Source organism: Mustelus asterias, chromosome 21 (assembly GCF_964213995.1).
Source record: "Mustelus asterias chromosome 21, sMusAst1.hap1.1, whole genome shotgun sequence".
Taxonomy (NCBI): Eukaryota; Metazoa; Chordata; class Chondrichthyes; order Carcharhiniformes; family Triakidae; genus Mustelus; species Mustelus asterias.
The window spans coordinates 21,091,328-21,116,814 of NC_135821.1; the positions used below are offsets into that span (position 1 = coordinate 21,091,328).

At 47.7% G+C, this 25,487-nt stretch overlaps 1 protein-coding gene across 6 annotated transcripts in view; it reads left to right on the forward strand.

Moving 5' to 3' along the window:
• The window catches only part of LOC144509182 (X-ray repair cross-complementing protein 5-like), a 60,755-nt gene that overhangs the window by 16,150 nt on the left and 19,118 nt on the right, over positions 1 to 25,487 (forward strand). For 3 of the 6 annotated variants that reach the window (XM_078237620.1, XM_078237621.1, XM_078237623.1), the window contains exons 2-3: positions 18,447 to 18,633; positions 25,081 to 25,249. In XM_078237620.1, coding sequence (XP_078093746.1) covers positions 18,502 to 18,633; positions 25,081 to 25,249 — 301 coding nt within the window. In that variant the 5' untranslated portion in view covers positions 18,447 to 18,501. Of the gene's footprint in view, positions 1 to 2,746; positions 2,855 to 14,790; positions 14,968 to 18,446; positions 18,634 to 25,080; positions 25,250 to 25,487 lie in introns of those variants that run through there. The other 3 variants (XM_078237619.1, XM_078237618.1, XM_078237622.1) reach the window with 2 other exon arrangements.

Sequence of the window (25,487 nt, forward strand, 5' to 3'; positions counted from 1 at the left end):
AGAAAGCTGAAATTGTAACGGAGTTATCCAATCATTTAGGCATATCAGAGAAACAGTCAAGTGCAGTGGAGTTAGAAAAAAAATAAATTGCAAATGAGACAATTGGAGCTAGAAAGTGAACTGAAAAGGCTGGAGTCAGAGAAAGAAGAAAGAGAAAGATTGTTCGAGTTGGAAAAGATGACGTTGGAACTTGAAGCAAAAAGACTTCAAATGACTGAAGTAAAAGTGCAAGATAGAAGTGATGATGGGCAAACTCATCGTGGCCAACCGCCTGGTGGGGATACATACAAATATGTCCAAACATTAGCAAAATTTGATGAAAAAGATGCAGAAGTCTTTTTCATTTCCTTTGAGAAATTGGCTACACAGATGAAATGGCCAGAAGAGGTGTGGGTAACGTTAATTCAGACCAAAGTTGGTAAGCAGGGCTACTGAGGTGTTTGCAGCGCTGTCAGAGGAGGTGTCAGGAAAATATGAAGAAGTAAAGAAGGTTGTTTTGAGTGCCTATGAATTAGCATAGAGACAACGGTTCAGAAATGTAAGAAAGGAACCAGGTCAGACTTATATCGAGTTTGAAAGAATTAAACAGAGCAACTTCAATAGATGGGTGGGAGCATTAAAGATAGAAAAGATATATGAGGTTATTAGAGATATTATTCTGCTGGAGGGGTTTAAAAACTCATATCCAGAAGTGATAAGAACACATGTTGAGGAACAGAAAGTTAAAACAGTGAGAAGAGCTGCAGAGATGGCAGATGAATACACATTACTGCATAAATTGACATCTAGCTTCCAACAGCAATTTCATTCCATGAGGGATAGAAATTGGGAAAGAGGGAGATCCTTCAATGAAAAACAAAAATGTAGATCACATTGGGAACAGTTTACCACCTGTGAGAAAAGAAACCCAAGAAGGTGGAAAAGAGGTGAAAGACCTCGGGTGTTTTCACTGTAATAAGGTCGGACACACTAAGTCACAGTGCTGATGGCTTAAGAAAGGCACTGGGAAAAAGGATGTGGTAAAAGAGGCTCAACCAGTGGGATTAGCTAAGGCAGTGAGGGAAATTCCAGAGAGGTCGAGGAGCTAAAGGAGAGTGCACAGCCTCGGCACAGGCTGGATAGTAAGATAGCGTCTGATCTTTTCAACGACTTTACCTGTGTGGGTAAGATTTACTCAGAACAGGAGGAGTAGGTAAAGAAGTTAAAATATTGAGAGATATGGGAGCTAATCTGTCTCCAATAGTAAGAGGTGAAAATATTTGCACTCCTGAAATATTGCCCGAGAGAGTGGTAATCTGTGGAATAAATGGAGAGAGGAGTATGTCCCCTGTGTAAGATAAGGCTAGAAAGTCCAATCAAGACTGGGGAAGTGATAGTGGGAGTGATGGAAAACTTGGCTATTCCAGGAATACAGTTTATCCTTGGAAATGATATCGCTGGTTCACAGGAGGGACTGATGCTCACTGTAGTGGAAAAGCCAAAAGAAAACCAGGGAACTGAGGCGTTAAAAGAAAAATACCCTGGAATTTTTCCAGATCGTGTGGTGACAAGATCCCACAGCCATTAGTGAAAACTGGAGTGGGAGAACAAAAGAGGAAGATGAAGGAATTGAGGTCCAGCTAGCTGACACTCTGATGAGATGGTAAAGGAAAGACCTAAGCAGGTAGAGGATCAGGCAGAGGTGTCTAGCTCTAAAAGATTAATGGAGTTATAACAAAAAAATGAGGTGATAAAGGATTTATATCATAAAGCCGACTCGGAAAAGGAATCAGAGTGTATTCTAGAATGCTATTACCGAATGGCCTACTTAGACCTCTGTTACATAAATTTGACTGTGAGAGGTATCGCAGTCTGGCCCTGTGCATACCCAACACACACTCTCGCTGTTAGTTAGAGACTGCTGGCTGATTTTATTTACTGCTCCCTGAGCCAGAGGTTCCTGAGGGTAGATGTGTGTAACTGAGCGAGTCAGAATCGTCACGACACAGAAAGGGACCATTGAGTTAGTGCCAGCTCTCTGTCGAACAATCCAGTCAGTCCCACTCCCCCGCTCTATCCCCGTCTCCCCACAAGTTTATCTTCCTCCAAGTGCCCATCCAATTTCCTTTTGAAATCTTTCATTATATCTGATTTCACCCCCTTCCTCATTTTACCCCCTGCACACCTTGCCCGAAACCTCATCTCTGTCTCCTTCAGTCCTTGTACCCTCAGCTAACGGCAATAGCTTTTCTTTGTCCACTTGATCTAAACCTTGTACACCCTTGGCAAATCTCCTCTCAATCTCCTTCACTCCAAGGAGAACAACCCCAACTTCTCCAACCTAACCCTGTAGCTAAAATCCTCCCCATCCCTGGCAGCATTCTGATAAATCTCCCTCTTCATTGTCACAAGGACCCTCACACCCTTCCTAAAGCGACCAGAACTCAGTGCAGTCTTCTAATTGGTGCTTAACCCAAGCTTTATACAGGTTCAGCATAACTTCCCTACTTTTGTCCTCAGTGCCTCTAATAATGAAGCCCAAGATGCTTTGCGAACCGCTCTCAATCTGTCCAGCCACCTTGAAAGATGCACATGAACCCACAAGTGTCTCTGTCCCTGCTCACTCTCCGGATTTCTGCCATTAAGGAATATCCAAAAAATCTCTTCTTTCCAATACAACTTCTATTTGTTCCTTCCACCTTCCTCCCTGGTTCTGTACGTGCTTAAAAACAGTTCATCATCAACAACTTCTTGTTCTATTATATAGAATTACATCAAATGTACGAGATCCTGTGGCACAGTGGGTTGGTGTCCCTGCCTCTGATCCAGAAGCTCCGGGTTCGAGTCCCACCCCAGGACTTGATGTCCAAGGAAGGTGAGTTCATAATGCAGCCAAACAGGTTGAAAATCAGCCTGTATAATCCTTCCAAACAGACGCCAATGTCAGGTGGTGAGAGTGGGAGAGATTCCTGGTCAGACATGTGATGGAAAGAATGTTGGAGCCTCGACCGTCACTGACCATAGCTCCAGACTACAACACGCATGGAAAAGTGCAGGTTACCAAGGCAACTCGGACTCTCTGAGTGAACTGTAACATGAAGTCTACAGCCATTCAGCCAAACGAGGTTGTGCTAGTTTGTAAGTTCCACACAAGTTACTGCCCACTCTGCTTCCTCTCCGCTTCTCAACGTACCCTTTCTCTCTCAGGTGGTTTATCCAGCTTCCCTGTTTTAAATGAATTTATGGAAGGCTCCTGATCTGGAACATTGGGCCGGAAATTCATCGTGCAGGCGAGAATTGGGAGTTGAGTATTTTCCCTCCATCCCTGGAGTGCCCCTCCGCGGGATATCCATCTGCCTGAGACAGAAATGGAGGTAGTGGATGCTAAGGTGGCATTCACAGAGACATTAGCCCAGTTCTGAAGACCATTGTAAAGCAGCCCCCCCCCCTCTCACCACCCTGCACCACCTTGAGTGCCCTCACCCACACACTCAGTGATCACTTTACATACATACAGTCATAGAGACATAGAGTTTTACAGCACAGAAAGAGGCCCTTTGGCTCATTGTTTCCACGCTGGCCATCAAACACTTATCTATTCTAATCCTATTTTCCAGCACTTGATTTGTAGCCTTGCATTCTATGGTGTTTCGTGTGCTCATCTAAATGCTTCTTCTGAGGGTTCCTGCCTTTACCACCCTTTCAGGCAGTCAGCTCTAAATTCCCACCAGCCTCTGGGTGAAAAAGCTTTTCCTCACATCTCTTTTAAACAACCTGCCCCTTAACTTAAATCTATGCCCTGGTTATTGATGATGTGGAGATGCCGGCGTTGGACTGGGGTAAACACAGTAAGGAGTCTAACAACACCAGGTTAAAGTCCAACAGGTTTATTTGGTAGCAAACGCCACTAGCTTTCGGAGCGCTGCTCCATCGTCAGGTGAGTGGGAGATCTCCTCACAAACAGGGCATATAAAGACTCAAACTCAATTTACAGAATAATGGTTGGGATGTGAGTCTTTACAGGTAATCTTAAAGGTACAGACATTGTGAGTGGAGAGAGCGTTAAGCACAGGTTAAAGAGATGTGTATTGTCTCCAGACAGGACAGTTCGTGAGATTTTGCAAGTCATGGGGGTTACAGGTAGTGTGACATGAACCCAAGATCCCGGTTGAGGCCGTCCGCATGTGTGTGGAACATGGCTATCACTCTCTGCTCAGCGACTCTGCGTTGTCGTGAAGGCCATCTTGGAGAGCGCTTACCCGAAGATCAGAGGCTGAATGCCCGTGACCGCTGAAGTGTTCCCCAACAGGAAGAGAACACTCTTGCCTGGTGAAGTGGACCTCTTCACCGCACAGGTCCTTCAACTGATGCTATACACTAGATACATCGATGACATTTTCTTCCTTTAGACTCATGGTGAACAATCACTGAAACAACGATATGATGACATCAACAAGTTCCATCCCACCATCAGACTCACCATGGACTACTCTCCAGAATCAGTTGCATTCTTGAACATACGCATCTCCATCAAGGACGGTCACCTCAGCACCTCACTGTACCGCAAGCCCACAGATAACCTCACGATGCTCCACTTCTCCAGCTTCCACCCTAAACACGTTAACGAAGCCATCCCCTATGGACAAGCCCTCCGTATACACAGGATCTGCTCAGATGAGGAGGATCGCAACAGACACCTCCAGACGCTGAAAGATGCCCTCATAAGAACAGGATATGGCGCTCGACTCATCGATCGATAGTTCCAATGCGCCACAGTGAAAAATCGCACCAACCTCCTCAGAAGACAAACACGGGACACGGCAGACAAAATACCCTTCATCATCCAGTACTTCGCCGGAGCAGAGAAGCTATGACATCTTCTCCAGAGCCTTCAACATGTCATTGATGAAGACAAACATCTCACCAAGGCCATCCCCACACCCCCACTTCTTGCCTTCAAACAACCGCACAACCACAAACAGACCATTGTCCGCAGCAAACTACCCAGCCTTCAGGAGAACAGTGACCACGACACCACACAACCCTGCCACAGCAACCTCTGCAAGACGTGCCGGATCATTGACATGGATGCCATCATCTCACGTGAGAGCACCATCCACCAGGTACACGGTACATACACTTGCAACCCGACCAACGTTGTCTACCTCCATACACTGCAGGAAAGGATGCCCCGAGACATGGTACATTGGGGAGACCATGCAGACGCTATGCCAACAGATGAATGAACACCGCTCGACAATCACCAGGCAAGAGTGTTCTCTTCCTGTTGGGGAACACTTCAGCAGTCACGGGCATTCGGCCTCTGATCTTCGAGTAAGCGTTCTTCAAGGCAGCCTTCACGACATGCGACAGCGCAGAGTCTCTGAGCAGAGACTGATAGCCAAGTTCCGCACACATGAGGACGGCCTCAACCAGGATCTTGGGTTCATGTCACACTATCTGTAATCCATGACTTGCCTGGGCTTGCAAAATCTCACTAACTGTCCTGTCTGGAGACAATATACATCTCTTTAACCTGTGCTTAACCCTCCCTCCACTCACATTGTCTGTATCTTTGAGACTTGATTACCTGTAAAGACTCGCATTCCAACCATTATTTTGTAAATTGAGTTTGTGTCTTTATACACCCTGTTTGTGAACAGAACTCCCACTCACCTGATGAAGGAGCAGCGCTCCGAAAGCTAGTGGCTTTTGCTACCAAATAAACCTGTTGGACTTTAACCTGGTGTTGTGAGACTTCTTACTGCACTCTTAAAGCGCCATATTCTCCTCTTAAAGGGACAGCTCCCTCCAGGGGAACACATTTCAATAACTGCTGCTTTAATACTAACTTATATTTCTTCTCCCATTGCTCTTCTCTGTTGTATATCATTCCAAACATTTAAAATCCAGATGTGTAATTTAAAAGAGACTTATATTGGGCACATTTCCCAACACCAAGTCTCACTTTCCACCTAGGAGGAGGCCATTCGGTCCCTCGAGTCTGTTCCATCATTCAGCTAATTCATGACTGATCTGGGTCACCTACCTTGAATCTGTTAATACCCTTTGCCTGGAGAAAATTAATCAACCACAGTGAGGCCAGCACTGGGTGAGCCGTACATCTCCCTTTGGAATGCTCCACCCCACTGTGGACTGTGGATGCTCACTCGATGAGCATAGTCCAGGCAGAAATCAATAGGACTTTGGGTGCCAAAGGAGATGGGGATAATGCAGGGAGGTGTCCCTTGTACTTCTACCTGACAGGGGAGTTGGCACTTCCTCCACAGCAGATATGGCGGATTGGCAGTCACACTTTTGGAATGAAGATGAGGAGGATCCAGAGGAAGCAGAGGAAAACGAAGGTAGGTCAAATGTGAACCCGAGGTTTACAACGGCACGGTGGCACAGTGGTTAGCACTGCTGCCTCACAGCGCCAGGGACCTGGGTTCAATTCCCGGCTTTGGTCACTGTCTGTGTAGAGTTTGCACATTCCCCCCGTGTCTGTGTAGGTTTCCTCTGGGTCCTCTGGTTTCCTCCCACAGTCCAAAGATGTGCGAGTTAGATGTATTGTCCATGCTAAATTGCACCTCAGTGTCAGGGGGGCTAGCTAGGGTAAATGCATGGGGATAGGGCCTGGTGGGATTGTGGTCAGAGCAGACTTGATAGAACATAGAACAGTACAGCACAGAACAGGCCCTTCAGCCCATGATGTTGTGCCGAGCTTTATCTGAAACCAAGATCAAGCTATCCCACTCCCTATCATCCTGGTGTGCTCCATGTGCCTATCCAATAACTGTTTAAATGTTCCTAAAGTGTCTGACTCCACTATCACTGCAGGCAGTCCATTCCACACCACAACGACTCTCTGCGTAAAGAACCTACCTCGGACATCCTTCCTATATCTCCCACCATGAACCCTATAGTTATGCCCCCTTGTATTAGCTCCATCCACCCGAGGAAATAGTCTTTGAACGTTCACTCTATCTATCCCCTTCATCATTTTATAAACCTCTATTAAGTCTCCCCTCAACCTCCTCCACTCCAGAGAGAACAACCCTAGCTCCCTCAACCTTTCCTCATAAGACCTACCCCCCAAACCAGGCAGCATCCTGGTAAATCTCCTTTGCACTCTTTCCAGCGCTTCCACATCCTTCTTATAGTGAGGTGACCAGAACTGCACACAATATTCCAAATGTGGTCTCACCAAGGTCCTGTACAGTTGCAGCATAACCCCACGGCTCTTAAACTCCAACCCCCTGTTAATAAACGCTAACACACTATAGGCCTTCTTCACAGCTCTATCCACTTGAGAGGCAACCTTCAGAGATCTGTGGAGATGGACCCCAAGATCTCTCTGTTCCTCCACAGTCTTCAGAACCCTACCTTTGACCTGATGGGCCAAATGGCCTCCTTCTGCACTGTAGGATTCTACGATTCTAACATGCTGTACACCTGTCGATAATAAGAACATTCGAGGCTGATGAGACGGGTTTTTGATAGGAGAGAGAAACAGGCAGGGAAGTGGAGTTAAGGCCACAATCAAATCAGCCGTGATCTCATTGAATGGTGGAGCATTCCTGTTCCTATTTATTATGTTTAAGTACAACACACTGCGCACGTTTTGATAATTCTAATCCTGACCTGAAACCATAGCCTCGCCAGTGCTTCACCCAGATGTTATATAGGGTGGCACAGTGGTTAGCACTACTGCCTCACAGCGCCAGGGATCCGTGTTTGACTCTCGGCTTGGGTGACTGTGCGGAGTCTGCACATTCTCCCCGTGTCTGTGTGGGTTTCCTCCAGGTGCTCCAGTTTCCTCTGGAAAGATGTGCTGGTTAGGTGCATTGGTCCTCTGGTTCTTGATCCTTCCACCAATGGGAACAGTTTCTCCCTCTTGACTCTGTCCAGATCCCTCGTGATTTTGAACTTTTCCAAGAAAAACAGTTCCAACTTCTCCAATCTATCCACATAACTGAAGTCCCTCATCCCTGGAACCACCTGAACCTTTTCTGAAGCCGTCATATCTTTCCTAAATTGCAATCTCCAGAATTGGACGCAATACTCCAGTTGATGCTGGACCAGTGTTTTGTAAAAATTCATTTTCACTCCCTTGCTGTTGTACTCTGTGCTGTTATTTATAAAGACCAAGATCCCATGTGCCTTTTTATCCACTTTCTCAACTTGTCCTGCCACCTTCAGTGATTTATGCACATATACACCCAGGTCTCTCTGCTCCAGCACCCACTTTAGAATTGTTTGTTTTATTTTATATTGTGTCCTATGCATTCTTCCTACCAAAATGAATCAGAAAGAGGCTATTCGGCCCATCGAGTCTGCACCGACCACAATCCCACCCAGGCCCTACCCCCACATCGCTACATATTTACCCACTACTCCCTCTAACCTACGCATCTCAGGACACTAAGGGCAATTTTTAGCATGGCCAATCAACCTAACCCGCACATCTTTGGACTGTGGGAGGAAACCGGAGCACCCGGAGGAAACCCACGCAGATACGAGGAGAATGTGCAAACTCCACACAGACAGTGACCCAAGCCGGGAATCGAACCCAGGTCCCTGGAGCTGTGAAGCAGCAGTGCTAACCACTGTGCTACCGTGCCGAATCATTTCGCGTTTCTCAGCATTACATTTAATCTGATACTTGTCCATTCCATCAGCCCCGTCTTTGTCCTCTTCAAGTTTAACACTATCTCCCTGACAGTTCACAGTCCTTCCAAGTCTTTCTTAATTCAATTTTTGCAAACACATTTCCAGCTTCATGACAGGTGGCACAGTGAAGGTATTCTTCCCATGTGACTCAGCCACAACTTCAGAAAGATCTGAATCCTTTCTCTCTCCACAGACACTGCCGGACCTGCTGAATTTTTCCAGCATTTTCCATTTTTATTTCAGATTTCCAGCATCCCCAGTTATTTGATTTTATGAGATGAGTAAAACGCTATCATTAAGAAACCCACCAACGCCTCTATTTTCTGAGGAGACTAAGGAAATACAACTGGAAGAATGCTTTCGATGATGCATCTGCAGAAGTTGGTGAGAGTCGTATGTCCGCTACGACTCTCACCAACTTTTACAGATGCATGATAGAAAATGGTCTCCTTCTGTACTGTCGGGATTCTATGGTTCATTCTCACTCTCTAGAGGACTCACTTAACTTGCTAATTTCCTGTTTAAACACCTGTAGAAACACATGCTATAAGTTTTCACATTTCTAGCCATCTTCCTCTCATAGTCTAATTTCTTTCTCCTGATTAACCTTTGGTCATTCTCTGCTGTTCTTCACATTCTAACCAATCATCTGGCCTGCAGTTATATGCTTTTTTCTTAAGTTTGACAGTTTCCTTAACTTCTTTAGTTAACCACGGAAGTGGGTCCTCCCCCTCCAAATATTTTTAATAGTAGAAATTTACTTATTCAGAATATTCTGAAATAGCCCCTTAAATGTCTGCCACTGCTTGTCTATTGATCTTTCCCCTAGCCTAATCTCCCAGTTCACTTAGCTAGCGCAACTTTCATGCCCACATAGTTGCCTTTATTTAAGTTTAAAATACTAGCCTTAGACCCACTCTTTTCCCTTTCAAACTATTCAGTCGTGTTGAAGCGGGGTTAGACAGTGTAGTGGCCAGACCAGTGTTGTACTGTGCATTGGAGCTTCATCGAACAATCCCTTCACTGCTTCCACTGTCCTGATTGTCACCTGAAGCGTGGTTCTGTAGGGATGATGTGGAGATGCCGGCGTTGGACTGGGGTAAACACAGTAAGAAGTTTAACAACACCAGGTTAAAGTCCAACAGGTTTATTTGGTAGCAAAAGCCACACAAGCTTTCGAGGCTCTGAGCCCCTTCTTCAGGTGAGTGGGAATTCTGTTCACAAACAGAACTTATAAGACACAGACTCAATTTACATGAATAATGGTTGGAATGCGAATACTTACAACTAATCCAGTCTTTAAGAAACAAAACAATGGGAGTGGAGAGAGCATCAAGACAGGCTAAAAAGATGTGTATTGTCTCCAGACAAGACAGCCAGTGAAACTCTGCAGGTCCACGCAACTGTGGGAGTTACAAATAGTGTGACATAAATTCTGATTCTAGGATCGCATGATAAAGACTCAGGAGGAAAAAAGCAGAAATATTTATGTGAAATAGTGTGACATAAACCCAATATCCCGGTTGAGGCCGTCCTTGTGTGTGCGGAACCTGGCTATCAGTTTCTGCTCCGCGACTCTGCGCTGTCGTGTGTCGCGAAGGCCGCCTTGGAGAACGCTTACCCGAATATCAGAGGCCGAATGCCCGTGACCGCTGAAGTGCTCCCCAACAGGAAGAGAACAGTCTTGCCTGGTGATTGTCGAGCGGTGTTCATTCATCCGTTGTCGCAGCGTCTGCATAGTTTCCCCAATGTACCATGCCTCGGGACATCCTTTCTTGCAGCGTATCAGGTAGACAACGTTGGCCGAGTTGCAAGAGTATGTACCGTGTACCTGGTGGATGGTGTTCTCACGTGAGATGATGGCATCTGTGTCGATGATCCGGCACGTCTTGCAGAGGTTGCTGTGGCAGGGTTGTGTGGTGTCTTGGTCACTGTTCTCCTGAAGGCTGGGTAGTTTGCTGCGGACAATGGTCTGTTTGAGGTTGTGCGGTTGTTTGAAGGCAAGAAGTGGGGGTGTGGGGATGGCCTTGGCGAGATGTTCGTCTTCATCAATGACATGTTGAAGGCTCCGGAGGAGATGCCGTAGCTTCTCCGCTCCGGGGAAGTACTGGACAACGAAGGGTACTCTGTCCACTGTGTCCCGTGTTTGTCTTCTGAGGAGGTCGGTGCGGTTTTTCGCTGTGGCGCGTTGGAACTGTTGATCAATGAGTCTAGCGCCATATCCTGTTCTTATGAGGGCATCTTTCAGCGTCTGGAGGTGTCTGTTGCGATCCTCCTCATCCGAGCAGATCCTGTGTATACGGAGGGCTTGTCCGTAGGGGATGGCTTCTTTAACGTGTTTAGGGTGGAAGCTGGAGAAGTGGAGCATCGTGAGGTTATCCGTGGGCTTGCGGTACAGTGAGGTGCTGAGGTGACCGTCCTTAATGGAGATGCGCGTGTCCAAGAATGCAACCGATTCCGGAGAGTAGTCTATGGTGAGCCTGATGGTGGGATGGAACTTGTTGATGTCATCATAGAGTTGTTTCAGTGATTGTTCACCATGAGTCCAAAGGAAGAAAATGTCATCGATGTATCTAGTGTATAGCACCGGTTGAAGGTCCCGTGCGGTGAAGAAGTCTTGTTCGAACCTGTGCATGAAGATGTTGGCATATTGAGGTGCAAATTTGGTCCCCATGGCTGTTCCGTGTGTCTGGATGAAGAACTGGTTGTTGAAGGTGAAGATATTGTGGTCCAGGATGAAGCGGATGAGATGTAAAATTGCATCTGGAAACTGGCAGTTGTTGGCGCTGAGCACTGAGGCCGTTGCAGCAATGCCATCGTCATGGGGGATGCTGGTGTAGAGTGCTGAGACATCCATTGTGACGAGGAGCGCTCCTGGTTCAACTGCTCCATGTGTGCCGAGTTTCTGTAGGAAGTCCGTCGTGTCGCGACAAAAGCTGGGGGTTCTTTGTACAATGGGTTTCAGGATGCCCTCGACATAGCCGGAGAGGTTCTCGCACAGGGTCCCATTGCCCGATACGATGGGACGGCCGGGTGTGTTTGCCTTGTGTATCTTCGGGAGGCAGTAGAGATCTCCAACGCGGGGAGTACGAGGGATGAGAGCACGGAGGGTGTTCTGAAGGTCCGGATCAAAGGTCTTGATCAGAGTGTTGAGTTGACGGGTGTGTTCTTTGGTCGGATCTGCAGGTAACTGTCTGTAGTGTTCCTCGTTGTTGAGTTGTCGGTACACTTCTTTGCAGTAATCCGTTCTGTTCAGTATGACGATGGCCCCTCCTTTGTCTGCTGGTTTGATGACAATGTTGCGGTTGGTCTTGAGAGCGTGGATGGCGTTACGTTGTGCTTGGGTGATGTTCGGGGCTGTCTTGTGAGTGCGGCTGATGAATTTGGTGTTGACGCACCTCCTGACGGCTTGGGCATACATGTCAAGTTGAGGGCAGCGGCCTTCCGGAGGAGTCCAATTCGACTCTTTCCTCTTCGGATGCACTGCGGATCTCTCTGTCGGCTGTTCCAGTTCATTGGCTGTCTCATTGTGTTCGTTGTTGGCCTCTTGGGGTTTGTGGAAGAACTCCCTCAGCCTCATTCGCCTGATGAATTCCTCTGTGTCTGCTGCGAGACTGATGGGGTCTATTTTGGTGGTGGGGCAAAAATTAAGCCCTCGGCTGAGAACTTCGATTTCATCTGGTTGAAGTGTGTAGTCGGACAAGTTGACAATGGACTTCCCTGCAGTGGGACTGTTTCCTACTGTGGTACCGGGGGAGGCTTGGTTGCTGCTGGTGGTGATGCCGAGTTTCTCAAGTTTCCTGTTCTTGGTGTGCATGTAGATGGTGTAGTTCCTTTGTCTCGTCTGCTTGGCAGAGTTTCGCAGCTGGTCTGCGTCCTGAGCGCAAGTTGAGAATATGGATTCGATCTTGGTTTCCAGGCTGCGGCGTTTGCTGTAGAGTTGGTGTATGAGGTGGTTGAGGAGGGTGAGAGAGGTGCGACGGCAAAGTCTCTCAGCGTAGTCTGTGTTATAGGTTGACCTGAGTGGGTTCGTGATCTGTAGTCCTTTCGGTATCTTGTCTGCTTTCTTGCATCTTTGTAGAAACTTGATGTCTGTGTCGATATGCGCGATCTTCTTGGCGATCCTCTCCACTTGGAGCCGGCAGTTTGCGGTGTCTATGGTAGTCATGATGTGGAGATGCCGGCGTTGGACTGGGGTAAACACAGTAAGAAGTTTAACAACACCAGGTTAAAGTCCAACAGGTTTATTTGGTAGCAAAAGCCACACAAGCTTTCGAGGCTCTGAGCCCCTTCTTCAGGTGAGTGGGAATTCTGTTCACAAACAGAACTTATAAGACACAGACTCAATTTACATGAATAATGGTTGGAATGCGAATACTTACAACTAATCCAGTCTTTAAGAAACAAAACAATGGGAGTGGAGAGAGCATCAAGACAGGCTAAAAAGATGTGTATTGTCTCCAGACAAGACAGCCAGTGAAACTCTGCAGGTCCACGCAACTGTGGGAGTTACAAATAGTGTGACATAAATTCTGATTCTAGGATCGCATGATAAAGACTCAGGAGGAAAAAAGCAGAAATATTTATGTGAAATAGTGTGACATAAACCCAATATCCCGGTTGAGGCCGTCCTTGTGTGTGCGGAACCTGGCTATCAGTTTCTGCTCCGCGACTCTGCGCTGTCGTGTGTCGCGAAGGCCGCCTTGGAGAACGCTTACCCGAATATCAGAGGCCGAATGCCCGTGACCGCTGAAGTGCTCCCCAACAGGAAGAGAACAGTCTTGCCTGGTGATTGTCGAGCGGTGTTCATTCATCCGTTGTCGCAGCGTCTGCATAGTTTCCCCAATGTACCATGCCTCGGGACATCCTTTCTTGCAGCGTATCAGGTAGACAACGTTGGCCGAGTTGCAAGAGTATGTACCGTGTACCTGGTGGATGGTGTTCTCACGTGAGATGATGGCATCTGTGTCGATGATCCGGCACGTCTTGCAGAGGTTGCTGTGGCAGGGTTGTGTGGTGTCTTGGTCACTGTTCTCCTGAAGGCTGGGTAGTTTGCTGCGGACAATGGTCTGTTTGAGGTTGTGCGGTTGTTTGAAGGCAAGAAGTGGGGGTGTGGGGATGGCCTTGGCGAGATGTTCGTCTTCATCAATGACATGTTGAAGGCTCCGGAGGAGATGCCGTAGCTTCTCCGCTCCGGGGAAGTACTGGACAACGAAGGGTACTCTGTCCACTGTGTCCCGTGTTTGTCTTCTGAGGAGGTCGGTGCGGTTTTTCGCTGTGGCGCGTTGGAACTGTTGATCAATGAGTCTAGCGCCTAGCTGTCTTGATGCTCTCTCCACTCCCATTGTTTTGTTTCTTAAAGACTGGATTAGTTGTAAGTATTCGCATTCCAACCATTATTCATGTAAATTGAGTCTGTGTCTTATAAGTTCTGTTTGTGAACAGAATTCCCACTCACCTGAAGAAGGGGCTCAGAGCCTCGAAAGCTTGTGTGGCTTTTGCTACCAAATAAACCTGTTGGACTTTAACCTGGTGTTGTTAAACTTCTTTCTGTAGGGATGGCCAGAAGGCTGTTTCCCAACATGGGTTGGTGTCCTGCCAGCCAGCATCCAAAACTAAAGGAAGGGTAAGACCTGCAGCCCACGCCAGCCTGCCCTGTGACGTGATGGTACGAAGACCGGAACTAAACACTTCTTCCTCTCTTTCCTCATTCTATCCCTCCACTCCCCGTTTCCCCCACAGTCACCGACATAGTCTGCTAATCAAGGCAAATAAACAGGCCCAAAGTCAAACCCGTCAGGCAACCAAAACCAGTCTAGGAGATCACAGATCAAATCTGATTTTCTGTACTTCACAATCTTTATCCTCGTCAAGAACTGGGTCCAGCTCCAACTTAAAGAATCTGAGAAACGTTGCAGGGAAAATTGCCGATCATTTTTGTCAAAAGACTGGGCGGAATTTTCCCGTCCCACCCACCACGGGAATCGTAGCGAGCGGGACATGGACCCTTGGGGGTGAGCGTGGCTGGAAAATCCCGCCCATCATCTCGCGAGCAATAATAACAGAAGCTTTGCCTTTTGCTGCTATGCTGTGAATGGCGTGTCTTTGTCTCTGCCCTTGTCTGTGTTCAGGTATCATCCTTGACCTGATGCATCTGAAGAAGCCTGGTGGGTTTGACATGTCTCTCTTTTACTGCGACATTGTCAGTGTATCAGAGGATGGGGATGCAGCTGTGCAAGGCGAGGGGTCAGCCAGGTTGGACGATCTGCTTCGGAAAGTGTGGGCCAAGGACTACAAGAAGAGGACCGTCACCAGGTCAGCAGTCACTCAGAGTAGCACCGCGTCTCCTGGGTCCTCGGAGAGTTACTAATGTACTCCCTGCGGACCTTGGCAGACAGAACGTCCGTGTTCATGCACACAATCTGCTCAAATGTACGGACGATCTTCATAGATTAGGCACTCAGGGCATGTTTCCACTTGCTGGGAAGAGCGAAACCAGAAGCCGTCAACACCAGGTAGTGACCAGGCCAGGAATGCAGGAGAAATTTCTTTACCCAGAGAGTGATGGGAATGTGGAACTTGGCTACCACAGGGTTGTAATGAATGGTGTAGCTGCGTTTAGGGAGAAGCTGGATGAGCATGAGAGAGAAGATCATTGGCTGGTTAAGCTGATAACGCTAAAGGGAGAGGGGAGGGAGAAAGTTCATGGGAAGCGGAAATACTGGCATGCAGCTGTTGGGCTGAATGGCCTGTTTCTCTGCTGCATCTCTTATGTTGAAACATCATAAAGTGCATCATGTTACTTTGACAGGAATCAGCCATACAAAGAATTGAGTACAGCACAGGAACAGGCCCTTCAGCCCTCCAAGTCTGCGTCTGGACACAGGATGCCTTTCTAAACTAAAGACCTTTTGTCTCTACGCGCTCCATATCCCTCCATTCCCGGCCTATTCATGTATCTGTTAAGATGCCTCTTAAACGTTGCTATTGTATCTGCTTCTACCACCTCCTCTGGCAGCGAGTTCCAGGCACTTACCACCCTCTGTGTAAAAAAACTTGCCTCTCACATCTCCTTTAAACTTTCCCCCTTTTGCCTTAAACCTCTGTCCCCTAGCAATTGACATTTCGACCCTGGGAAAAAGACTCTGACTATCCATTCTATCCACGCCTCTCATAATCTTGTAGACTTCTATCAGGTCGCCCCTCAGCCTCTGACGTTCAAATGAAAACAAATCAAGTTTGTCCAATCTCTCCTCATAGCTGATACCCTCCAAACCAGGCAACATCCTGGTAAACTTTTAATGTGGCGACCAGAACTGTATGCAATATTCCAAACATGCCCTAACTAAAGCTCTATACAGCTGCAACTTGACCTGCCAATTTTTGCACCCTATGGCCCAACCGATGAAGGCAAGCATGCCATACGCCATCTTGACCACCTTATCCACTTGTGTTGCCACTTTCAGGGAACTGTGGACCTGTACGCCCAGATCTCTCTGCATGTTAATGCTTCTAAGGGTCCTGCCATTTACTGTGTATTTCTCTACTGCATTGGACCTTTCAAAATGCATCATCTTTGATTTGATTTGATTTATTATTGTCACATGTATTGGTATACAGTGAAAAGTATTGTTTCTTGCGCACTATACCGACAAAGCATACCATTCATAGAGAAGGAAAGGAGAGAGTGAAGAATGTTACAGTCATAGCAATGGTGTAGAGAAATATCAACTTAATGCAAGGTAGGTCCATTCGAAAGTCTGATGGCAGCAGGGAAGAAGCTGTTCTTGAGTCAGTTGGTACGTGACCGTATCTTTTGGTGGAAGAGAGAATGTCCGGGGTGTGTGGGGTCCTTGATTATGCTGACTGCTTTGCCGAGGCAGTGGGAAGTGTAGACAGAGTCAATGGATGGGAGGCTGATTTGCGTGATGGATTGGGCTACATTCACAACCTTTTGTAGTTTCTTGCGGTCTTGGGCAGAGCAGGATCCATACCAAGCTGTGATACAACCAGAAAGAATGCTTTCTCTGGTGTATCTGTAAAAGTTTTTTTTAATACTTTTCCAATTCAATCAAATCAAATCCAATTCAGAGTCTCAACAAGTTGAGACATTTCAGATCCAGGCTGACAAGACAGGGCGAGCGACCAAACCACCCTGTCCTGGGCCTGATCTACATGAGCCAAGCTGATTGGAGAAGGGGGAGGTTCCTCCTCCAAGACTTGAGCTCATTTGCATCTTAGCCAAAAGGCCGAGATGCCGCTTTAAAAAATTGCTTCATATGAAACATATGAAGCTTCAGTGTAACCTAATGACCTCAACCAAGTGCGGCCGACCATGGGCTGCCGACCATACTACACTTGATCTTAACCAAAAGGCCGAGAAGCGATAAGTTGGTGAGAGTCGTAGTGGACATAGCAAATTTCCTTAGTCTTCTGAGAAAACAGAGGCGCATTCGTCTGGATTAAATTCCATCTTAGTCATGATGTGGAGATGCCGGTGTTGGACTGGGGTGAACACAGTAAGAGTTTTAACAACACCAGGTTAAAGTCCAACAGGTTTATTTGGTAGCAAACACCATTAGCTTTCGGAGCGACTCTGCGCTGTCATGTGTCTTGAAGGCCGCCTTGGGGAACGCTTACCTGAAGATCAGAGGCTGAATGCCCGTGACTGCTGAAGTGCTCCCCCACAGGAAGAGAACAGTCTTGCCTGGTGATTGTCGAGCGGTGTTCATTCATCCGTTGTCGTAGCGTGTGCAAGGCTTTCCCAATGTACCATGCCTCGGGACATCCTTTCCTGCAGCGTATCAGGTAGACAACGTTGGCCGAGTTGTAAGAGTAGGTACCGTGTACCTGGAGACTGTCTGGAGACAATACACATCTCTTTAACCTGTGCTTAATGCTCCCTCCACCCACATTGTCTGTATCTTTAAGATCTGGTTGGTTGTAGGGATTCGCATTCTAATCAGTATTCTGTAACTTGATTTTTGTGTCTCTGTGCCTTGTTTGAGAGCACATTTTCACTCCATCTGATGAAGGAGCAGTGCTCCAAAAGCTAATGGTGTTTGCTACCAAATAAACCTGTTGGACTTTAACCTGGTGTTGTTAAAACTCTTATTAAATTCCATCTGCCATTTCTCCGCCCAAGTCTATCCAGACTATCTATATCCTGCTGCATCCTCTGACAATCCTCCTCACAAACATTGGTAAACATAGCAACTATTTTCCACACACACTTGAACAGTGAGTTGAATGACCAGATCTGTTTTTTGGAGGTTAATTTGACAGGACAGAGCTTCCCTGCTCTCCAAAGTAAAGTTTATTTATTAGTCACAAGTAAGGCTTACATTCACACTGCAATGAAGTTACTGTGAAATTCCCCTAGTTGCCACAGCCTGTTTGGGTCAATGCACCTAACCAGCACATCTTTCAGAACGTGGGAGGAAACCGGAGCACCCGGAGGAAACCCACGCGGACACAGGGAGAATGTGTAAACTCTACACAGACAGTGACCCGAGGCGGGAATCGAACCCAGGTCTCTGGCGCTGTGAAGCAGCAGTGCTAACCACTGTGCTACCGTGCCATCCTCCATGTGATGCTGTGGGATCTTTTACATCCAACTGACCAAGTCGTCAGGACCTTGGCTTAAACCCCACCGCCCCCCATCCCTAAACTGCCGCCTTCTTCAACCGCTTAATGTGCATCAGAATGTCTTTGTGTTTCAGCCCCTGTTAAACTCTCTGTTCCGGTGCCGCTTGTATTTGATGTCCTGTTTTTTTTTGTTTTGTTTTGGCCAGGCTGAACCTGAAGCTGGGAGAAGGCGTGGAACTTTCAGTCGGAGTTTACAATCTCATGCGGAGTGCCAGGAAACCCAGTGCCGCCCGCCTGTACCGAGAAAGCAACGAGCCCGTCAAAACCAAAACCCGCTGGTTTAACGGGGAGACGGGCAGTCTGCTCCTGCCCAGCGACACCAAGAAGGCCCAGGTAAAGGACGGTGAACCTATACCGTGCTGAATTAAAACGTCAACTCCTGCCTGACCAAAGGCAAAACACTGCGGATGCTGGTAATCTGAAATACAAACAGAAAATGCTCTTTCTTAATTCATGAACGAGATGTGAGTTATTGTGCATCCCTAATTGCCCTCGAGAAGGCGATGATGAGGCTTTGTCTAAAACTGCTGCACTCTGCGGTGTGAAGGCACATCCACAATGCAGTTTCATCGTGACTTTTGACACAACTGAGTGGCTTTCTAAGTCAATCAGAGGGTAGTTGAGAGTCAGCCATGCAGTTCTGGATCCTCAGACAGGCCAGACCGGGTAAGGACGGCAGATTTCCTTCTCTAAAGAGCATTAATGAACCAGATGGGTTTTTAACAACAATCGGGTAATTTCATGATCACAGGCTAATTTCCCCTTTATTATACAGCTCTGGCGAAGGGTCATCCAGACTCGAAACGTGGGCTCTTTTCTCTTCTTACTGTGCTTACCCCAGTCCAACGCCGGCATCTCCACATCATGACTACCATCAACGCCGCAAACTGCCGGTTCCAAGTGGAGAGGATCTCCAAGAAGATCGCACATATCGACACAGACATCAAGTTTCTACAAACATGCAAGAAAGCAGACAAGATAGCGAAAGGACTACGGATCACGAACCCACTCAGGTCAACCTATAACACGGACTACGCTGAGAGACTGTGCCGTCGCACCTCTCTCACCCTCCTCAAACACCTCATACACCAACTTTACAGCAAACGCCGCAGCCTGGAAACCAAGATCGAATCCATAGTCTCAACTTGCGCTCAGGATGCAGACCAGCTGCGAAACTCTGCCAAGCAGACGAGACAAAGGAACTACACCATCTACATGCACACCAAGAACAGGAAACTTGAGAAACTCGGCATCACCAGCAGCAGCAACCAAGCCCCCCCCGGTACCACAGTAGAAAACAGCACCACTGCAGGGAAGTCCATTGTCAACTTATCGGACGACACACTTCAGCCAGATGAAATCGAAGTTCTCAGCCGAGGGCTCAACTTTTGCCCCACTACCAAAATAGACCCCATCAGTCTCGCAGCGGACACAGAGGAATTCATCAGGCGAATGAGGCTGCGGGAGTTCTTCCACAAACCCCAAGAGGCCAACAGCGAACACAATGAGACAGCTAATGAACCGGAACAGCAGACAGAGAGACCCGCAGTGCAACCGAAGAGGAAAGAGTCGAATTGGACTCCTCCGGAAGGCCGCTGCCGTCGACTTGACATGTATGCCCAAGCCATCAGGAGGTGCGTCAACACCAAATTCATCAGCCGCACTCACAAGACAGCACCGAACATCACCCAAGCACAACGCAACGCCATCCACGCTCTCAAGACCAACCGCAACATTGTCATCAAACCAGCAGACAAAGGGGCCATCGTCATACTGAACAGAACGGATTACTGCAAAGAAGTGTACCGACAACTGAACAACGAGGAACACTACAGACAGTTACCCACAGATCCGTCAAAGAACACACCCGTCAACTCAACACTCTGATCAAAACCTTTGATCTGGACCTTCAGAGCACCCTCCGTGCTCTCATCCCACGTACTCCACAAGTTGGAGATCTCTACTGCCTCCCAAAAATACACAAGGCAAATACACCCGGCCGTCCCATCGTTTCAGGAAACGGAACCCTGTGCGAGAACCTCTCCGGCTATGTCGAGGGCATCTTGAAACCCATTGTACAAAGAACCCCCAGCTTTTGTCGCGACACTACGGACTTCCTACAGAAACTCAACACACATGGAGCAGTTGAACCAGGAGCACTCCTCGTCACAATGGATGTCTCGGCACTCTACACCAGCATCCCCCACGATGATGGCATTGCTGCAACGGCCTCAGTACTCAATGCCGTCAACTGCCAGTTTCCAGATGCAATTTTACAACTCATCCGCTTCATCCTGGACCACAATATCTTCACCTTCAACAACCAGTTCTTCATCCAGACACACGGAACAGCCATGGGGACAAAATTCGCACCTCAATATGCCAACATCTTCATGCACAGGTTCGAACAAGACTTCTTCACCGCACAGGACCTTCAACCGATGCTATACACTAGATACATCGATGACATTTTCTTCCTTTGGAGTCATGGTGAACAATCACTGAAACAACTATATGATGACATCAACAAGTTCCATCCCACCATCAGACTCACCATGGACTACTCTCTGGAATCGGTTGCATTCTTGGACACACGCATCTCCATTAAGGACGGTCACCTCAGCACCTCACTGTACCGCAAGCCCACGGTTAACCTCATGATGCTCCACTTCTCCAGCTTCCACCCTAAACACGTAAAAGAAGCCATCCCCTACGGACAAGCCCTCCGAATACACAGGATCTGCTCGGATGAGGATGATCGCAACAGACACCTCCAGACGCTGAAAGATGCCCTCATAAGAACAGTATATGGCGCTCGACTCATCGATCAACAGTTCCGACGCGCCACAGCGAAAAACCGCACCGACCTCCTCAGAAGACAAACACGGGACAGACAGAGTACCCTTCGTCGTCCAGTACTTCCCCGGAGCGGAGAAGCTACGGCATCTCCTCCGGAGCCTTCAACATGTCATTGATGAAGACGAACATCTCGCCAAGGCCATCCCCACACCCCCACTTCTTGCCTTTAAACAACCACGCAACCTCAAACAGACCATTGTCCGCAGCAAACTACCCAGCCTTCAGGAGAACAGTGACCACGACACCACACAACCCTGCCACAGCAACCTCTGCAAGACGTGCCGGATCATCGACACGGATGCCATCATCTCACGTGAGAACACCATCTTCCAGGTACACGGTACCTACTCTTGCAACTCGGCCAACGTTGTCTACCTGATACGCTGCAAGAAAGGATGTCCCGAGGCATGGTACATTGGGGAAACCATGCAGACGCTACGACAATGGATGAATGAACACCGCTCGACAATCACCAGGCAAGACTGTTCTCTTCCTGTGGGGGAGCACTTCAGCAGTCACGGGCATTCAGTCTTGGATCTTCAGGTAAGCGTTCTCCAAGGCGGCCTTCACGACACACGACAGCGCAGAGTCGCTGAGCAGAAACTGATAGCCAAGTTCCGCACACATGAGGACGGCCTAAACCGGGATGTTGGATTTATGTCACATTATCAGTAACCCCCACAGCTTGCCTCCTGGGCTTGCAGAATTTCACCAGCTGTTCTGTCTGGAGACAATACACATCTCTTTAACCTGTGTTGAATGCTCCCTCCACCCACATTGTCTGTACATTTAAGACCTGGCTGGCTGTAGAGATTCGCATTCTAATCAGTATTCTGTAATTTGATTTCTGTGTCTGTTTGCACTGTTTGAGAACAGATAACCACTCCATCTGACGAAGGAGCTGTGCTCCGAAAGCTAATGGTATTTGCTACCAAATAAACCTGTTGGACTTTAACCTGGTGTTGTGAGACTTCTTACTGTACTTACCCCAGTCCAACGCCGGCATCTCCACATCTTTTCTCTATTCACAGATGCTGCCAAACCTGCTGAGATTTTCCAGCATCTTCTCTTTTTCTCCCCCAGTTGCTGTGGTGTGGTTTGAACTCGTGCCTCTAGATCGACGGCATGGTGGCACAGTAGGTTAGCACTGCTGACTCACAGCGCCAGGGACCCGGGTTCGATTCCTGGTTTGGGTCACTGTCTATCTGGAGTTTCCACGTTCTCCCCGTGTCTGGATGGGTTTCCTCCGGGTGCTCTGGTTTCCTCCCACAGTCCAAAGATGTGCGGGTTAGGTGGATTGGCCATGCTAAATTGCCCCTTTAGTATCAGGGGGACTAGCTAGAGTAAATGCATAGGGTTATGGGGATAGGGCCTGGGTGGGATTGTGGTCGGTGCAGACTTGATGGGCTGAACGGCCTCCTTCTGCACTGTAGGGATTCTCTGATTCTATCATTAGTCAAAACCTCTGAATTACTCATCCAGGAATATAACTCCCCTGTTATTGTATCCCTTGTGCGTACTGTACAGAGAGAAACAAGAGTTAATGTTTTAGGTCGATGACTTTTCTTTACAACTAGCCCGCGTTAGACATGCCACAGGGTTCAAACAGGTACAGAAGGAAGGTATGCACGGAGGGCTGGAAAGAGTGAAAGGGGAGGCAGCAGAGATTAAATAACAGAAGAGACAATGGTGCAAGGCAAAGATAGAATGGTAATGAGATGAGTAAATAAAGAGAAAAAGAACTTGTATTCATTAAAATAGCGCCTTCCACAACTTCAAGATGGCCCAAAGCACTTCACAGCCAATGAAGTACTTCTGAACTTTCCTGCAGACAAAAGGAATATGCCCAAGCCTTGCACCTGTTTTGAATTATCTGGCAGCTTGAGGAGCCGAGAGCTCCCCATTGCTTTCTCCATGGCAAGACCTCGGCCAATCAGAGTCGACTTGTCAACCAATCAACACCCTTTTCTCCTGTGGTATAAATTGTCACAATTGTTTGAAATTTGACCTTCTGGGGTTTGTCCTGATGAGTGCAAGACAAAAAACTTCGACAACCTGTCTCCTTGTTCAGCATTGGTTTCGAAGTTTAGCCACTGCTGTAATGTAGGAATCTTTCTACTTACATTTGACTCTCTGCATCCCTTTCACAAACTGATTCCCTCCCTGTAACTTGCTTTATTATTTTAAAATAAGGATCAGTACGAGGTATCATTTTTATTTTCTGCTCTGTCTTTAACTGGTTACCTGTTTAAAGTTAAAAGTTTATTTATTAGTGTCACAAGTAAGGCTGACATTAACACTGCAGTGAAGTTACTGTGAAAATCCCCTAGTCGCCACACTCCGGCACCTGTTCGGGTAACGCTGAGGGAGAATTTAGCACAGCCAATGCACCCTAACCAGCACGTCATTCGGACTGTGGGAGGAAACCGGAGCACCCGGAGGAAACCCACACAGACACGGGGGAGAACGTGCTGACTCCACACAGACAGTGACCCAAGCTGGGAATCAAACTCGCGTCCCTGGCGCTGTGAAGCAGCAGTGCTAACCACTGTGTCACCCTGCCGCCCCGTTTCTGGGATACGCATCACCCTTCTTCCAATGTCCTGAATATTTTGTACCATCATAATCCAGACAGCCAGTGGGAAGAGTCTTCCATCCCTTTGCTCTTTTTATACCGAGATTAACTTTCCATTTTTCAGTCACACCTTCACTGGATTAGCTCTTTGAAGAAGAGGCATACGGACCCGAAATGTTAACTCTGCTTCTCTCTCCGTGCACCTGCTGAGCTTTTCCAGCATTCTCTGTTTTTATTTCAGATTTCCAGCGTCCATAGAATTTTGCTTTCACTTCATTGAGTTTATCTGCTTGATGTGGTTACATGACCATCTATATTGATGGATTATTCCACAAAATATGTCCAGCCTAATGAACAGAGCGTGCTTGAGCCTCTGTGTTCTTTAACAAAATAACACAGAGGCTGTGTTACTCATGACGGTGATCACTCATATCACACAGTGTGACCTAATCCAGAAGAGGATCGTTAGGGCGGCACGGCGGTTAGCACTGGTGCCTCAGCTCCAGGGACCCGGGTTCGATTCCCGGCTTGGGTCACTGTCTGTGTGGAGTCTGCACGTTCTCCCTGTGTCTGCGTGGGTTTCCTCCGGGTGCTCCGGTTTCCTCCCACACTCCAAAGATGTGCGGGTTAGGTTGATTGGCCATGATAAATTGCTCCTTAGTGTCAGGGGCACTATCAGGATAGATACATGGGACTACAGGGATAGGGGCTGGGTGGGATTGTGGTCGGTACAAACTCAATGGGATGAATGGCCTCCTTCTGCACTGCAGGGATTCTATGATTGCCCATCCCCAGTTGCCCTTGAGAAGGTGATGGTGAGCTTCCTTCTTGAAACGCTACAGTGCATGTGGTGTAGGTACACCCACTGTGCTGTTAGGGAGGGAGTTCAGGGATTTTGACCAAGCGACAGTGAAGGAACAGCCAATATATTTCCAAGTCAGGATAGTGAGTGGCTTGGAGGGGAACTTGTAGGTGATGGTGTTCCCAGGTATCTGCTGCCCTGGCCCTTCTAGATGGAAGTAGTTGTGCATTTGGAAGGAGCTATTGAAGGAACCTTGGTCAGTTCCTGCAGTGCATCTTATCGATGGTACACACGGCTGCCAATGTGTCCGTGGTGGAGGAAGTGAATGCTTGTAGAAGGAGTGCCAGTCAAGCGGGCTGTTTTGTCCTGGATGGTGTCAAGCTTCATGAGTGTTGCTGGAGCTGCAAGTGGAGAGTACTCCATCACTCCTGACTTGTGCCTTGTAGATGGTGGACAGGCTTTGGGAGGGTCAGCGGGCGAGTACCTCGGAAGATGTTGCTCTTTCATATAATTTAAACCTGTTCTTGTTCTTTTTGGTTCCCAGGTTTATGGACAGAGGCAGATTGTTCTGGAGAAAGAGGAAACCGAGGAATTGAAGAGATTTGATGGCCCAGGCTTGGTTCTCATTGGTTTCAAGCCATTGTCACTCTTAAAGAAGCACCACCACATCAGACCCCCACAGTTCATTTACCCAGATGAGACGCTGATAACAGGTAACCCTCAGCCGCTGTTACTGCTGCCCTTTGGCCAAGTGGGCATGGCTCTACCCAGGGTATTTATAGAGCACAGGGTCCAAACTTCATCCCCCTTCTCCTCAGTTAGCTGATGGTTCACAAGACAGATTCATGCAGATAATGATGGGAAACCCTGCAGTGGCAGCGAGAAGTGTTAAAACGTTAGGAGCTAATGTTCCAGCATGAAGGAATCCTACTGGAGAGAGAGAGAGTGACA